The 18,900-nt window shown below is 36.5% G+C and overlaps 1 protein-coding gene across 1 annotated transcript; it reads right to left on the reverse strand.

Moving 5' to 3' along the window:
• Window positions 1-12,475: 12,475 nt before the first annotated feature.
• Window positions 12,476-13,418, reverse strand: LOC121150514 (putative vomeronasal receptor-like protein 4). Its single transcript, XM_040971439.1, is given in 2 exon segments — window positions 12,476-12,991; window positions 12,993-13,418. Coding segments are annotated over 2 exon segments (942 nt in total).
• Window positions 13,419-18,900: the final 5,482 nt, after the last annotated feature.

The following is an 18,900-nucleotide window of genomic DNA, read 5'->3' on the forward strand; positions in this document are numbered from 1 at the left end:
AAACAGAGGTAGGGGACACAATGGCAGTACAGTAGCTTGTGATGAGACTGCTGCTCTCCTTTTTAATTCATATCATGACTAATGTCACTGAGAAAACTGGGATACAGGCCTTCAGTTTAACTGCTAGATTTCACAATATTGACCAATTTCAAGGTCTTTCGTTGTGATAAATGTTTAGCTAACTGATTTCATCTGCATATCCATTGCAACTTTTGGGAACTTGGAATTCAAAGAAAAGACTGGGCTTTTGTAAATCTTGAAGGTTTTTTGGGGAGACATTTTAAAAAAGGAGTGAAATTTTATCGTAATTTTGGTATAGAATTGAACTGTAACACACTGTTAGATTATATCAAGCTATAAGTTAAATTAATGTGATATCGTCTACAAAGTGTTTGCATGTATTAATGTAATTCTTGTGCTTTTGGCTAGTTATCAAATCTCTCACTGCCTTTAATGTGTCAAGGTTTTGTATTTGTTTTGAAGATATTTGAGTGATGTTCTCACATCAATAACCAATTGTAATGTATAATGTGTCATGCTAACTTCAACAACAAATCTTTCAGATATTTTTAGATACCTTTAAAAAATCATTTAAGTATTCAAAGGTTTCAAATCCTAGGGCTTCCCTTGGTATTCTTACGAGGCCTCAAGAATGCCAACTGATCTATCTCCTGTTTTGTGGAGACAGTTGAACAGGCTATTGAATTATATTAAGATTATTGCCAAATGCAAAATGGAGTAAAATTTTATTGTGTCAAAATGGTGTATGCTTCCATGGAATTGTGAAGGTTTAAATTTTAGTTTACATGCTTTTAATGATTTAGCTCTAAAGTTGTATCTGGTTGTTAACTATGTATTTTTAGGATGCCTATATTACTGGGAAGACTGAAATTTGCATTTTTAGATTGATAGAGGGATTTCACAGTGGCGATCAATGTTTTTCAATGAGTTTCTTGGTTCAAGATTATTGATTTAATATCATTCCACTTACAGATTTCTGGTGAACATACTACTAAGCTTGGTTGAGAATGATATTTTAAGTCTCCAAAAGTGTGTGTGTGTCTGTGTGTGTGTGCGTGCATACGTGTGTGTCTTAACGTTTTGTCTTTTGTAAAAGTTGTTTAAAATTGTTATCATGTGTTGCTGTTTGTTTATCAACAAGTTGCAGGTTGCTCAGAGCTTTCTGATAGAATTGTAAAGGTATCTACATGATTTTAAACTGTTACTAAATCTAATTTACTTTGTCCAACAATATATGTTTTAAAATCAGAGGGGGGAATATGCCACCCCTGTGCGTGCATTAATTTGGTCTTATTTACCTTAAATTTTCTTCAGATTTTGCCTTCTAGTAAGCAGCAGCTCTGTATTACTGGAGGCAGTTTGCAGGCCCAATGCAGATGTCTTTGGTTCGATGGAGGGACCTAGCCACTCACAAGTGTAGAGGTCCTGACTCCTTGCTAACTGTGGGAAGAGGATATGCTTATTTTCCCAGAAACTGAGCTGCAACCTGTGTGGATGCCTACTTGTAAAGTCCTGTACTCCATTCACTGGAGGAAGCTCCTGCAGTAAGACAGCTTCATGACCTCATCCTGAAAGATCCATCACCATCAAGGAAATATTGGAGGAGGAGGACAGACCCCTCCCAATACCAGGTGACATGGGAGGTTCTAAGAGATTGGTGCATCAAGCAAAACTGTCCCTGACATGATGTACTTGATAATACAACTGAATAATTGATACTGTGGAACACTAATAATCTATGGGAAAGGTTATGCTTTTACCCCTAGACTTTCCTGATAGATCTTCAAAACGGTGGTTTCCCTATGGCTCATCTGACCTTGGAAGTGCAGCAACTCCCTTCAACGCAACGCTGCCCCTGGAGAAGATGGAAGCCCCAGTGGAACTGCCTCTAAGAACTGAAAACTAAATTGGTTTAATATTCCTCCTGTTCCACTACAGGTCAGGAGTGCAGAGAAATTCTCCACCTTCTTAGGATGTTTGAGGAAGACTTTAAGTGTAAATTATTATTCATAGATAATAAATTCTTAACTGCCTTAGACATTAGAAAAGCCATATTAATTTGTGGTGGGATCCAAGGACGACTCTGACCCTCTTAAAGGAGGTTGTGTGTACAGAGCAAAAAGGGATCTCAAGGCGGAGCAGGAGGATAAGAGGAGCTCTCTATCCTAGTCCCAGAGACCCCCGGAGGTCTCCCATGTGCTTTAGAACTTCAGCCAGGAGCCCTGGGTGGCACTCAGAGACGACTGGACTCAGAGGAGGAGCTTTCCCTAATTCTTACCTAGCTCCAGCCGTGGTTCCCAGCCCTCTCTTACACCAACCATCAGGGTTGCTTGTGAGCCCCAAAATTATGTTAGATACTAGAGACTAATAAGATCAGCTAACTGATAATCACCCAACTTGTACCTAACTGATCAGGCTACAGAGAGACATGGATATAGAGTATTTGGAACAGTCAGAACAAAGGCCATTAACTTATAATCGCTCAGCCTGTACTTACTGGTCAGGCTCCCTATTTGCTTTTCATGGACTTTACTAGGTTAGGATATAGAGTTAAATTCTTCCTCATTCACTAGGTTGTTGGAGATTTCCCTGCTCACCTGCCTAACGCTTCTTTATGATTTGGTAGAATTATAAGACTGTTTTGATTATCCTAAATGCATAGAAATCTGTAAAATCACACTTCAATTATATAAATGGCAAGGCTTAAATTGTAAGTTGAGATTCTCCCCAAAACTTTCATCAACTGTTAGTACTAACTGTATAGAAACTATGTTGTTAAGTTTATACTCAGCTGTTACATATGATGAATGTTAACTGTTCACTGTCCCTGTGCAAATCTGATTTAGGTTAAATTCAAAAACATGTTAGCTCGGGAGAAATTATAGCTGTTAATATATATAACATTGTTTCTCCCCATTTCTTCTGCTCTTCCAAGAGCATGTTCTCCCAGCTACAAGTTTCAGGCTTAATTTTATAAAACACAGAAGGGGGATTTGTAGGAGGACATTGTGAGCCTGGAAGGCCAGCGAGCACAGGTTTGCAATTCATTGGACAGTATTTGCATGGCAATAACCAAATGGCTACCTTTGGTATAAACAGCCTGTAAATGAGAACACCTAGTGCGATATACAAGACAAAAGGAATTCCAATCTAGAGTGCGAAAAGTTGATGGCTTTGTTTATGAGCTTGATACTTCCTCACCTACCCAATACGGACTTTCAGAGTATAAAGTCTGATGCCCCTAATAAACTTCAGCTTTGACCATCAGTCTGGGTCCACGCGTGTTATTATCGGCTCCGTGCACCAAGTCTGTCAGTGGGGACAGCGACAGTATCCTGTTGGTTAGATCTTCTTCCATCTTGGTGTTATTTGCGTACACTATGGCTGTTGATTTTCGTTCATTAATTTTGTACCCTGCCACTCTGCCAAACTCTCGTATAAGTTCTAGTAGTTTCTGTATTGAGTCTCCTGGTTTTTCTATGTATAGGATTATGTCATCTGCATATAGTGAAAGCTTGACTTTTTCGTTTCCTATTCGTATTCCTTTGATTTCTTTTTCTTGTCTTATGGCCTCTGCAAGTACCTCTAGGACTATGTTGAATAGCAGTGGTGACAGTGGGCATCCTTGTCTTGTTCCAGATCTCAGTGAGAAGGGTTCTAGCTTTTCTCCATTCAGTATGATACTGGCGTTGGGTTTTTCATAAATTGCTTTGATTATGTTGCGGATTTTTCCGTCTATGCCTACCTTGGCTAGAGTTTTTAGCATGAAGAGGTGTTGGATTTTGTCGAAAGCTTTTTCTGTGTCTATTGATAATATTATGTGGTTCTTGTTTTGCAGAGTTTGGATGTGGTTTATTACATTTATGGATTTCCGAATGTTGAACCATCCCTGTATTCCAGGGATGAATCCTACTTGATCCGGATGAATGATCTGTCTGATGATTTTTGAATTCTATTGGCTAGGATTTTGTTGAGAATTTTAGCATCAATGTTCATCAGAGAAATAGGTCAGTAGTTTTCCTTCTCTGATGGTTCTCTGTCCGGTTTTGGGATTAAGGTGATGTTGGCTTCATAGAATGAGTTTGGAAGGGTTGCTTCCTTCTCTATTGTTTTGAAGAGCTTGCGGAGGATTGGGGTTAGTTCTGTTTGGAATGTTTTGTAGAATTCTGTAGTGAAGCCGTCTGGGCCTGAGCTTTTCCTTGTTGGGAGATCCTTCATGACTGCTTCAATCTCTGCCTCGGTTATGGGTTTATTTAATTCTTCAGTTGCCTCTGGACTAAGTTTTGGTAAGTGGTGGGAGTCCAAGAACTTTTCCATTTCTTGGTGATCCTCAAATTTGTTGGAGTACAGTTGTTTGTAGTAATTTCTAATTATTTTCTTAATGGTTGCAGTGTCTGTTGTTATGTTGCCTTTTTCATCTTTAATGCTGTTAATTCTCGCTTTCCCTTGTTTTTATTTATTTATTTATTTATTTATTTATTTATTTATTTATTTATTTATTTTTTGGTCAATCGTGCCAGTGGAGTGTCTATTTTGTTTATTTTCTCAAAAAAACCAACTTTTGATTTGTTGATTTTATGTATAGTTTTTTTGATTTCTATTTGGTTTATCTCCTCCCTTGTTTTGATGATTTCTTGTTTTCTATTGGGGAAAATTGAAACAACATCTCAAAGAGATTCCTTGATTCTATAATTTGTTTCTTGTATTCAACATCAGCTGTCTCACATCAGGAAAGCATACCTGAGTGCTTAAGACTTGTCGTGCTAAACATAATGGATTCCAGTTGCATTTGTTAAAATGGAAAATAACATCATTCTTTATTATGATTTAGAAGAGTTCTATAGTCTACTCATATGCATATAAACATCAATATATATTTATTTAAATATATATATGACACATTATAGAGTTCCACATTGATATAAATTTGAGTCGATTTCAAATATTAGCTATGGTGAAAATAAACATGAAATAAACATGGGGATGTAACTAACTTTAATATGATGATTTCATTAAGGTTGTATAAATTCCCATTAATAAGATGACTGTATCACAAGGGACATTTTCAAATACCTGAGCACTCTCCTTACTGTCATCCCTATGGTTGAACTAGACTACATTCCCACTATCAATGTGACTTTCTTTCCAACTTGCATTCCTTTCATTCCTTCCTATTTTGTCACCAAGAAACTTTGTTAAAACTTCTAGGGCATTAATAAATAGTGAGAATGTTGGCCTCCTTGACTGGGTCTGGATTTTGGTAAAATGTTTTTCATATTTCTCCATTCACTATGATTGCTAGATATGGGTTTTAATACACCGTTTTGATCATATTGAGGAATATTTACCCTATACTCGGTTTGTTTAAAGGGTTTTACTTAATGGATTTGTTTATTTTTGTTTGAAATGTGGATTTTGCAGAGACAAAAGAAGAAACAGCGAGAAAGAAGGCCTTCCATCTGCTGATTCACTCCCTGAATGGCTGCAATAGCCAGAAGTGAGCTGATCCAAACCTGGAACCCAAAGCTCCTCTGGATCTCCCTTGTGGGTGCAGGGTCCCAAAGACTCAGGCCATCTTCTGAGCTAGCCCAGGCAAAGAATAGAGCTGCATTGGAAGCAAAACAGCTGAAACTCAGCCAGGGCTGTTGGCATCAGAGGGCAGCAGACTACCTGCTACATGACAGCCCCTACTTAGTGGTCTTGAGATTAAATGTTGTAGTTTTATCAAATTTTTTCTGTATCAGTTTGAGATAGCCACGCTGATTTTATTTTTCAGTTTGTTATTGTGACTTGCATGTATTGAGCCATATATTATATAAGGGTCTTGGTGAATGATCTTTCTGATGTGCTTTATGGATTCTCTGAGATAGTATTTTGTTAAAAGGAACTGTGTATGTGTTCATTATGGATACTGTTTGACAGTTACCATTTTTATGATTTTCTGGGTTGCAATTAAGTTTATCCTGGTCTCATAGAAGTTTCAAATGTTTGATAGTTTCAGAACTGAAATTACTTTTTCCTTAAAAATTGATAGATTTCAGCAATGAGGAAATCTATTCCATTCGTTTTTGTGTTTCTGAGGGTCTGTTTTAGTTATAGATTCATTTAGACTTTCTCTGTCCCCGTCACTCAATTGCTGTAGATTGTGTGCATCCAGAATGCCATGCGTTTCTTCAAGGAGTTACAATTCATTATTTGATGCTTTAAGTGATTCCTTATGATTCTTTGTATTTCTGTGCTCTCTGCTGTTACAGATGTTTTTCAACTTTGATTTCACTGCTTTAGGTGTTCTTCTTTTTTGGTTACTTCTGGCATTAATGTATCATTTTTGTTTGTTTGTTTGTTTGTTTGTTTGTTTGTTTTAAAAACACAAATTTTTGTTTCACTTATCTTTTCCTGTTTGTTTTGATTTCAATACCGTTAGTTATTTTTCCTAATTTTAACTTTCTTTCCTCCTGCTATTTGTGAGTGAACTTTGTGCTGTTTGTCAGGTGCTTGAGAAGCATTGATAAACAGTTAATTAAGACATCGATAAATTTTCATTAGTAGACACTAATTGAAATTGATTTCCTTAAAACTGCTTTTGCTATACCCAGTAGTTTTGATATGCTGTGCTGTCATCTTCGTTAATTTCCAAAGATTTTTTTTTTAATTTCATGTTTTATTTATTTGAAAGCCTCCGTTCTTTCTGGTGTTTTTGGTTTCTTCTCATGTGTTTGAATATTTTGTTAAATTTTCTTGAATTTTTCATATTTAAATAAGTTGTTGATTTGTTTCTCTATCATTTGTCATAAAATATACATGACAGCATTACAGGTTTACTTTTTTTCTCAATTTTTCAGGCTTGCTTTATTGCCCAGCATATTGTCTATACTATCGAACATTGTGCTTTTGGGGGAATAATATTATACAGTGTAGCACCATTTAATGCAGAATTTAAAATACTCAAAGCTCAGTAAATTCTCTAGCATGTATAAGTAAACAAAGCGTTATTTGAGTATTTTAAAGAAACACACAAAGAAAAAGTAAACCAAGAAAATGATCTATTGAAGAAATCACAGAAGCAATTTCTCAGGTCATAAAATAATTATCCAAAGATGAAAAATCCAGTTTATTCAGATTAGAGAAGGCAAAACAAACAGACAAAACCAACAACTGCCTGTGAGTAATACAAGGTGATATCTGTTACATGTGAAAATCAATCTTTGTATTATTGTTCGCACAGGAAATACATTACCAAAAATAAAATTCCATATAAGTTTCAGTCTTGGGATTATATTTAAAATATATAAGTCAATGAAAGATATATGGAAAACTGAAAAATAGCATATTATATGCGTAAATATGTGTAGTTGGGATAGGACAAGATGAATGATTAACAGGAAGCCATGAGCACGGGAAGGTTATTACGGAGAAAGCAGGTACACTGCAGAGCTAGGGAGGAAAATTCCACACTAGGTGAGCAGAGCTGACAGGAGGCCCAAGGAGAGAAGTGGGAGCTGTGGAGAGAATTGGGACAGTGGAGAAAAGAAACATTGTTGAAAATAGCAGAGGTTGCAGCCTGCAGCACAAGGAAAAAGTGAGCACAGCAACCTATGGAAATGCATCCTACCCCACACACAAAAGCCTACTGGATTTGGAACCAGCACAAAGGGAACAGAGCAGCCAAACTCCTATGAGTTCCTCCAAACAATATAACGCTTGGCAAGAAGTCATAGAACAAAGTATTGATTGGTTCCAACACCTGTGAAGGGATTCAAACCTGAGTTGAATCCCACAGTCTCCTGTTTTATTGTCTCTTCATTGAAATAATCGAATTATTGTGGAGCAAGTCATTAAGGAGTAAGCAACTGCAAGCTGGTCAAGGGAGTGACCCAGGAAGTGAAAGCAGGGTCCACTTCACTTGCAGAAGGTTCATACTTTAATCACCTGGAGAGACACCAGGACTACTTGAGAGGTGGATTCTGAGTCCTGAGATAAAGAAACTGGATGAGAATCAGCTAAGTGAATTCTGGAAGAAGCCATAACAGAAGCCCAAATGTCTTCATCTCAGTGGGCATTAGGACGCTGAAGTTTGCATTCATGAGCAAGAAAGTAGGGATGTGGAATTTGCAGGCTGCAGCATCATATACATCAGCAGTTGGGATATTCCAGTGCACTTGAATAGTCCAGCACCCACTGAAGGGGATCAGAGAAGTGTGAGCAGCTGTAGATTGATAAATGAAGCACCCCTGGAAGAGGCAGGAATGAGCAAATCCACTGACCTAGTTGACTCTGCTGCTGCACAAGCTGTGAGCTGTGGGTTGGGTAGGATAGAGTGAGACCCTACCAACTTGGCATCCAGCTCTGTGGTTCTGCTGCTGTCCTAGTGTCAGCCACAGCCCTGTCTCAATGTCTCAGATACCAGTACAACAGTGATCATGCACTGCCAACATCTTAATGAAAGTCACAGAAGCACAGCAGAAGACATTGGCAAGGCTAGCAACCAATAAAGGGAAATCTGCATAGGAGAGAGAGAGAGAGAAAGGGAAAGAGACAGAGAAAGAGAAAGAAAGAAAGAAAGAAAGAAAGAAAGAAAGAAAGAAAGAAAGAAAGAAAGAAAGAAAGAAAAGAAGGTGGAATGGAACATATCTTTACTACTAATCTCATCAAGTCTCCCTACATACTTAAAGAATAATTGAGTAATCTAAGAGAAACAACATTGACTAGAATAGTGGCAGAAACTACCATGGTCCCAGACACCACTGAACTCATAGGAGAGAAGCTAGGCAGGTAAAGGCGTTGACTTGGAAATGAAGCTAGGACGGCACTAACTGCAGTGACTGAGGCTGAAGTTCCCCAGGAGCAAATAGAAAAAAAAAAAAAAATAGAGATCACCCCAAATAAAAAACAAACAAGAAACTGTTCATACAGTATGTGAACAATAAATCTACTCACAAAGTTAGGAGTGACAGACACAATGTAAGGAAAGAATCTGCTGGAGGAGAAAATGCACCAGTTTGAAAGGCCCTGGTCAAGGATGACAGAATTACCAGCAACACAAATGGGAAAACCAGTATTGCTCTCAAAAATGTGGAAAAGTCCATCTCAATCTTAGAATTACAGGATGAAGACATTGAGGATATCCCAGACAAGTAATTAAATGTGTATTAAATCTATACTGACATAAGTATATGCACTTATACACATATATACATATGTATCATGTTTGTGGACTGGCAGAGTCAGTGTCTCCATATGTATATGTGTGTATGTTTGTGTGCATATATGTGAGATATACATATATACATATATATGATACAGCTCTTAAGAGACAGTGAGAAACAAAGGCAAGAAGTTAATCAAAAACAAACAAAATACTAGCCAAGAGATTTCAACAACACATCAGACAGATCATTCACCCAGACTGGGTGGAATTATCCTGGCATGTGGTGGTAGTTTAACATAAGAAATCAATAAATGTGATACACATCGCTAAATTAAATAAAATCATATGATCATCTCAATAGATGTAGAGAGGCTCATTTGATAAAATTCAACACTACTTCACACTAAAAACCACAAGCAAGATAAACATAGAAAGAATATTCTACATCACAATCAAAGCAGTTTATGGAAAACCAAAGACCAGCATCATAGTGAATGAGGAAAGTTTGAAAGTTTTCCCACTAAAATCTTGGATGAGACAAGGATATCTGTGATCAACACTGTTATTTAACATATTGCTGGAAACCCTCAATAAAGCTGACATGCAAGAAAGACTTATCAAAGCAATTCAAATTATCTCTGTTTACAGATTACATGATTCTATTCATTGGAGAACTAAACGACTCCATGAAGAGACTGCTAGAAATTGAAAGAGAGAAGGAAATGTGGTAGGGTAAAAATAAACAAATGCACATCAATGGTCCTGGTATACACAAACAATTCTAGAACTGAATATAATGTAGTCAGTAAGTCATTTTAAAGTAGCAGAGAAGTACTTAAATAAATATTTTTAAATAACCCTAAGTGAAGATGTGGAAAACCTATATAAGGATAATAGCAGAATAAGGAGAAAATTGACAGAAGATTTAAGAGAGGAGAAATATATCCTGTTTGTGGATAGGCAGTCAATATCATCAAAATGTTCATATCGCTGATAGTAATATACAGAGTAAATCCAATCCTAATCAAAATATTAAGATTCTTCAGAGTTTAAAAAAAATGATACAGAAATTCAAATGGAAATACTAGTGACCACAAACGGCCAAGGTTATCTTGAACAGTAAAACTCAAGCCAGAGAGATTACAATTCCAGATCTTAAGTCATATCACAGGTATTTGAAATAAAGCAGTCTGGTTCTGAAACAAAAATAGAGGATAATAATGGAATAGAGTAGAAACACCACTAGACACCCCACACATTTACAACCAATGTATCTTCCACAAGAGTACACATAGCAGCCCAGTGGAAAAGGATGGTCTCTTCATCAAAGGCTGTTGGTAAAATTGGATAGTATCCTGCACAAGGAAGAAGAAAGACCCCTTGACTTTTTTTTTTTTTAAAGATTTATTTTTACTATTTTTTTATTGGAAAGGCGGATATACAGAGAGGAGAGACAGAGAGGAAGATCTTCCGTCCGATGATTCACTCCCCAAGTGAGCGCAATGGGTCGATATTATGCCCATCCGAAGCCAGGAGCCTTTTCCGGGTCTCCCACGCGGGTGCAGGTTCCCAAAGCTTTGGGCCGTCCTCGACTGCTTTCCCAGGCCACAGGCAGGGAGCTGGAAGGGAAGTGGGGCTGCTGGGATTAGAACTGGCGCCCATATGGGATCCCGGGCGTGCAAGGCAAGGACCTTTAACCACTTGCGCCACCGTGCCGGGCCCAACTTGACTTTTACTTTTAAAATCAAATATGAATAGACAGAAGGCTTAAATCTATATACAGGCACCACAAAATGTCAGAAGAAAATATAGGAAGCACTATACAAGATTTAGGCATAGGCAGACTTCCTAGAAAAGTCATGAAAAGCACAGACACTCAAGGCCAAAATAAACAAATAGGCCTACATCAAATTAAGAAGCATCTGTATAGCAAAGGAAATGATCAACAAATCAGAGTCAACCAGCAGAATGGAAGAGGATCTGTATACTACACAACAGAAGGAGGTTTATATACAAGAATAAAATAGAACTCCAGATAACAACATCAAAACAAATAAATCAGGCAAGAAATGGATCAAAGAAATAAGCAGACATTTTTTCATAGCAATGGACTCAAATGGATAACAGAAATAAAAACAAAAAGCTCAACTCCCTAGCAATAGAAAAATGCAAATAAAAGCCACGTTGAACTTGCACTTAACCTTAGTGAGAACTGTATGCATACAAATATCTGTTAGTAACACCTACTGGTGAGGATGTGAAGAAGAAAGGTACTTAGAATATCATGACTAAAGTGAAGAATATTTGAACTGAGACTACATGAAAAGGAATATATTAATATAAAATGCAGAGGGTATGAGGCCTGGGGGAGAAACTGAAGAAAAGAAGAGATTGGGAGAAGCCCTATACGTACAAAATTGTTAAATGGGAAAAAGATTTTTTAAAAGTATTACCAGCAAAGTTTGAGTAAATAATTAAAAATCTAGTGAATTTCCTCAATATAAAATATGTGTTAATATCAGGTTGAACTAAAGAAAACCTACTTGGCTGACAAATTCAGTTTGTTCACTTTGCATGAATAAAATTATTTCAAAAATGAAAAAATACAGAAATGTTAGGTATCAATAGGGCAAATGCAGTAAAATCACAATTATTACAAGGAACAAATATGTTTGAATTTGTAAATCTACATATACAAAGATTAGGTTTAGAAACAATATATCTTTTACATAAAATATGTTACTACCTTTGTTGTACTTCCAAATTAACCACAACACACGAATCTGCAAATGTGAAAGTTTAGTATTTCAAAAATGAAAATATAAGGGAAACATCAAATTGTACCTATAGTGTGTAATGCCAAAACTGAAGAATAGATTTAAGTATGTGAGGAAAGGATGACAATCTACAAAAACAAGAATAAAATTCCCACAATTCACATTGACAGAATTACATATGAACAGATGATAGAGAAATGATTATAAAAGCTAGAAACTCAGAACTCAGCTTTTCTGTATCTCAGGTGCACGGGTGGGAGAAGGCAGCGTCTTCTGGATCTATACATGCTTGTCGTCTGTAGCACAGGGTACTCATCCAGGAAGGAGCTCAGCTTCTGCCCAGAGACAAGTTCTGGGTAACTCAGCATCCAAACATAACTGGACAAGAGTGACAGCTTCAGTTCAGCTGGGTGCGGGAGTCACTTCTGCTTTTCCCAACTGAACAAAAGCTACACATAAAGTTCTGAACATCTACATTAGATTGAAATTTTGAAATTTTATTATTTAACCTAGAACATATTTTACAATTTCACACTTGTTTTAAACTCGTTAAGATTGTTCTCATACCAATCATGTTCTGCAGAATGCCAGTTATTCTTTTATCAGAACTGATAAGCACCAGTGGACTGACAGTGGCATAAACATTTCCCACCAGTGTCTGGACACAGAGGATAATAGATTCATATTTCCACAGTACGGTGGAGAAGAATGAGATGATGACATCCACACAGTACATAATCACAAAGAAACTCACAACCAGGAGGACAGTGCGGGTGGCCCTTTTCGCCGGGGAGATTCTTGGGGAAATGCTCATGCTGTGAAGATATGCAGACTTCCTCTGATGGCTACATAAGAAAATCACCATGTACATGCTGGAGAGCAGCATGATTCCTAGAAAGAAGACATTCTGGGACAGCACAAGCATGAGGCATAATGCCATGAGAATGGAGTTCATTGAAGAGAGTGAGCAGTACTTGCTGACATTGAGCAGACTGGACCTGTTGGAATGAGCTACAGTGTAGATGATCATGTTGCTATTGGACAGACAGGTTGAGGCACCAAATACAAAAGAAAGCAATGATAATATAATTTGTGAGTTTATGTTTAAATCTTGACAAGTAGAAGGAGCTGGGACTGATCGTGATGACCTGAACAATGCTTAGCAGACTGGTTGTAGAGATGGAGAGACCCCTAGTCACTCTACTCACGTAAAACAAAAACTTACATTTTAAGTCATTGGGAAAATTAAACAATTTAAACATATTTTCAGATAAAATATCCAGTGTAGTAAGTAACATCACTATGTGAACAAATGCCAAGGGGCAGGCAGTCATATCAATGGGCCTGGGGCTATGAACCTTGTGGATTGTGAAGATGTGGAAGATTAGGAAAAAGGCATTGGCTAGGATGCCAATGCCAGCTTGGAAAAAATACACATTTTTAATGATGACGAAAGTGGAGATTTTGTTCATTTCAGCATACTTGAGTGCATTTTAGATACCTATGAAACAAGATAGAGCTCATGTCACCAGCAATCTTTCTTTTTGTGACAAATATCACAAATCATCATTTTAATTTAGTTTTAAAATTATCTAACAGCATGTTATTTAACTTCATGGCATTGTAAACTTCTATTTTTTCTTTCTGTTTCTCATTTTGAATTGTGATTTTTCATTTAAGGGGATGTATAGTAAGTGAGTAATGAGAAATATCATATCTAGACGTGAAGATACAATTCACCATGCATCTCTACTTCCAGACCAAAGATGGCCTCCCAGGGAAACTGTTTAATATATCTTGACAATAGGATGCTGGACGCTGCCATTGTCCACGCCCACAATAATGGACACCGGACTCTGTATGAAGAACTATACCATAGTGATAATACAGGAGAACCCAGGGAGGGGAAAGGGAGTTAGGGAAGGGCTTAAGGGAAATTGCAAGGCCTATAGAACTGTATCACAAAATGATGAGGATAATAACAACAAGAATAATAATAGGCTATGAAATTAAAAAAAAACCTGAAAATTTCAGATGATGAGATATGTTTGAATTAATAGTGTTTTTGACAAAATTAAGTCAGCTGGAATAATCAAGCAAATAAATATTTTCTTCACCATGATTAGCTCCACATGAAGATTTTTTTAATTGAATGGACAAATTTCAGAGAATAAATATAACAAACATCAAATAGCATTGAATTACTAAAATGTGTCATCTGTATTTTTGAACCAGAATTTAAAACTGTAAAAGCTAAAACACAGAATTCATGAAAAGGATATTTATATTTTCACACAATGGTTTTCAATTGCTATTAAGAAATATATTGCCATTAAGAAATTCAGTCAAATGTCACTGAAGAAGTAGAAGATTAAAAATCACAGCAGGGCACATATCACAATGTGTGTTTTGGGACACTGAAAAATGCTACCTGAAAAATGCATTGTTAAAACCATTAAAATCAAGTAGACACCAAAAAAGGAAAAAACTGTTTTTAAGGTCTGATCATATGCCCACCTGTGTATTGATTCAATAAGAAGGGCATAGCACCACCAACAATGATTAAATGGTGAATTTAGAAAATATGAATAATGTGTTCCTTACTCGCTGTTCTCTAATCAGGCTCTCTAGGTCCATGGGAGCTGAATTTCACACTCCTTAAGCCATTAAAGCAAAGTTTTAAAATGAAGACTTAAACACCTAATGCGGTGTGATATTGGAAAATAGCAGAGGAGTTGTTTTGTTGCTCACACTTATTCAAGTGTCGATGCCTGTGTGTCTGAAATGGACAGTTCCTGTTATTTTATCCCTTTATATTCAACAACATCAAATTGCTGACTTAGTTTTCTTCTAACTTAAATATTTCTAAGAACTCAAATACTATCCTTTTTCAGAAAACATTAATGTGTAAGCTGTGATATTTTAACAATGTAACTGAAACTGAATAGGTATGGTTTATATAATATTTTATATAATGTTTATATAATCAAATGAAACCAGAAACTTTTACAACAAATACTGGTGGTGGTGACCATTTTCCTATCATGTTTATAATTCTCTAAATGGATTGCAAATGTTTCTTTCTCATGCTTTTTTCAAAAAAAATTTTTGATACTTTTCAGTATATTGATATAATAAATGCTTAGTTATTTAAAATATAGATACTAAATCTAAATGCATTTTATAAAAGTGTTTTTACTTACACAAGTATTTTTACTTATATTGCATACTTTTATGTAATATCTACCCATGCCAATAATTTCTAAAAAAAAATCTAATATAAATTAGAATGCAGTGTAAATTTTATGATAAACAAATAACATTACCAACTATTGATGGAGAATTTTCATTACTAGCGGTTAAAATCTCACTATTGTTTAGAATTGGAATATTACATGGGTTATGTGGCTCTGAGGAAAAACAATTATGAAATTTTTCAAAGTATCTTAAAATATTTCCAAAAAGTGGATAACAAAATAAATATGACCAATTATAGTGAATTAGTTAAGGTATAAGTGAAATAAATTAAATTAAAATAAGTAGTGTAGGATGAATTGAGAGATTACAATCAAGCTAACTAAATGCAATTCTGAGTCAATGCAAAAAAAATTCTAACTGTTCTTTTTCAAACATTCTCATTCATGCCATTATGTAACTCATATAATAGTTCATTTCATGTCTAACAGGAGCAATATCTAAGGTTGATATAATAAGTAGATGATTTTACTAACATTTTAATCAGAAAAATCCAGCTTCATCCCATTCCCCCTGATTTTAGAAAAGTCCATGCATGACAGAGAAAGACACTCACCCAGCTAAGCCTCTGATCTGAAGTTCATTGTGAGATGAATCCTCAAGATGTGGTTATAGGGTAGGGATGGCATCAGCTCTTCTCCCTGCAGGCCCATGACTGTCATTTCACCTGTAAAAGCAGGACAACCCGGGCCTTGGTGTCATTACAACAAGAGCCACTCCTGGGAAAAAGTGAACTTTCCTGGTTTCTGGGAAACAGCAGAGAGCAACTGGCTTCCAGTGTTGTTGCCTGTGGACTCATTTCTCCAAGGTTGGCCTGCCTGGGCCACTTGTGTGTTCTCAGTGCTTGTCAACAACAAAATTAAAACAAAGTTCTTGACATCAGATACAAGCCACAGCTGATTTCTCAAGCTAGCCTCACTCCTCCAGGAGACTCAAGTGGCATCCCCACTGGTTCTGCTGTGGTGTCAACATCTCAGGGAAACAATATAGAGTCTAGAAATAAGGATGCTTTCTCTTTGCCCTAATCCTTCTCAGGAAGAATGATAATTTCTCAAGGGATACATCCATAAGCCAACCCATCTGCATTATAACTGAATACAGGCTGCATTTCCTCAGCTTCCCTCTGTTCGGGGTTTGTTGAATTTCTCGAGTAAGGAAGATACCTGCAATGCAAAAGCACAGAGTGCCAAAGTCAAGAAAATGTATTACAATATAACATACCCTTTGCCAAGTTCACTCACAGACCTTTATACTCCACAGTCTCAGAAGTACAAGCATTAGACTCCACCAATTGTATCTATCAGCCACATCTTCATTATGACTTCTCTAAGGTGAAGCTTTAACCTGATTAGGACAGCTACATCTTTAGCCCCCTCTATGAATCCAACAACTCTTGATTTTAAAGCGATGATGTTTATCTTCTTTACAAATATATGCACACCTGCATGAATTCTGTCAGATGCCTGGGTCCATTCTTGTGGACTTGGCATATATCCTCTTTGATCCAATCTGGAGCAATCATGCATCACAGCTGTGGTAGGCCCACGCTCAGTCCTAAATGAATGCTGCTTGTCCTAGGTGGGGACTTCTGTGGAACCAAACATGGTAGGTCTTCGCTGCCAGGCTCACAGAAGATAGCTGCTGCTGTCCTTCAGTATAACTATTCTATCAAGCTGATTGCCATGTCACTAATTAACCTACATGCATTTTTCTTGGTAAAATGCATTTCTGTATAAATGTATGTGTGTGTGCCTAGTTATGTATAAATTCATAAATGTATTTGGCAAGGAGACACATAGAGAAAGATAGTTTTTACTATTTTATTTTCACAGAAAACTAACTCCTTGGGCTGAGGCCAGATGAAGTTGTGAGCCTAAAAATTTATCCAGGTTTCCTGTGTGGGTGCCAAGGACCAAACTGCTTGACCCTTCAGCTGCTACATTCTAGAGATGTTAGTCAGAAACAGAAATCAGAATCATATAAAAGACTAACACAGGCACTTTGATGCAGGATGTCGTTATTCCAACCAGGATCTTTATACTAGGCAATGATCTTACAACCATCCCTGAAATCTATTCATTCACAAAGCAGAAATGCATATGTTGTAGGGTTTGATTGACTTACAGTGGAAGATTTCACTAGAATTTATTTTATTCTTACTGAAATGTTGGGTCCTGAAACCAGCATTTAGCCTTCCTAAAGCCTTATCCTATCTTACCTAACAACCTCTATGAATCAACACTTTATCATTTTTTAATTTTAAAATTATTTTCTCTTGTAGAAGTGACAAAATATACTTTTTTTCAGGCTGAGTGAATTTTATTGGACCAATTACAAGGGAAAAGGTTAATGCATGAACATTTCTCAATTAGCACTGGATGCAAAAATGATATCCTACCACATGATATAATCTCAGAGATCAATACTAGAAATAAAATTACTTTTGGTTGTCCTAGAATGCACAAAACTCTGTAAAATCTTGCTATAAACTGTGAAGTTAAAATAAAGAAACATTTTACCGAATTGGACTAATAGAAATGGGTTAGAGATGTATCAGTTGATTCCCAGAAATGATAACAGAATGATGTATAAATTCAGGATTATAACATGGTATAAATGAATATATCAACCATAAAAATATCAACCAAAAAGACATTAACCATATTAAAAATAAATATATTAACCATAAAGATTAGCCATAAGAATTTAAGATAGCAAAGAAATAAAAAATGAAAGAAATGAGATCATCTCAGACATCTTATCTATGTATACAATATTAATCACAGTGAAAGTGGAAACTGGGATGGACAAAAAGTTTGAGAAATGAAAACTAAGGAAAAAGAAGATGACTCCCTCAGCAATGGTAAACTTTTATTTCTATCTTTTTTTTTCCAATGCTCTGTCCTCAGAGCATTGAAAATTATAAGGTACATATTAAGAAAGCAGGGAATTGTGCCAAATAATTTGGCAAAAGTACCTTTGTTAACCAGTAGTGACAAAAATTACTGCACAGCATTATACACTAGTCTCTGCTGAAGGAATTTTGTATGTATTCTAGACTCTGCCTAAGTGATTTGATGCACTTTTCTTTCTTCATTTTCAGAACATCACAAAAAACACATCAATAAGATGTTTTCCTGGCTGTGCCGCAATCTGGAAAAGAAATAGAAATGGATGTGGCCATCCACTGAAGACAACCATGCAGAATCAATTTGTTCTACAGTAGTGTGCTCCAGGAGAACTACTCATTCTAGCAGGTGGCCATTACTATTTCCACGATGGTACTCCACAAAACTTGATCACCTAACATGAGGTCTGGCTCTAAGAGATTTCACTGCAGCACTGTCATTTCCTAGGACTAAGCATTCACAATATACACTGTCAAAAAGAACCTCAAACTGCTTCCAAAGCATTCTGCGACATGATGCAATAATCTCTGGGTATGTAATCTAAAATATTGAAAATTATCATTTTTTAAAGATTTATTTATTTTTATTGCAAAGTCGGATATACAGAGAGGAGGAGAGAAAGAGAAGAGCTTTTGTTGTTGATTCACTCCCTAAGTGACCACAACGGCTGGTCTGCACCGATCCTGAGCCAGGAGCCAAAAACCTCCTCCAGGTCTCCCACACGGGTGCAGGGTCCCAAGGCTTTGGGCCATCCTTGACTGCTTTCCCAGGCCACAGCAGGGACCTAGAT

Source organism: Ochotona curzoniae, unplaced genomic scaffold, assembly GCF_017591425.1.
Source record: "Ochotona curzoniae isolate NIBS_2020 unplaced genomic scaffold, NIBS_Ocur_1.0 contig_2152, whole genome shotgun sequence".
Classification (NCBI taxonomy): Eukaryota; Metazoa; Chordata; class Mammalia; order Lagomorpha; family Ochotonidae; genus Ochotona; species Ochotona curzoniae.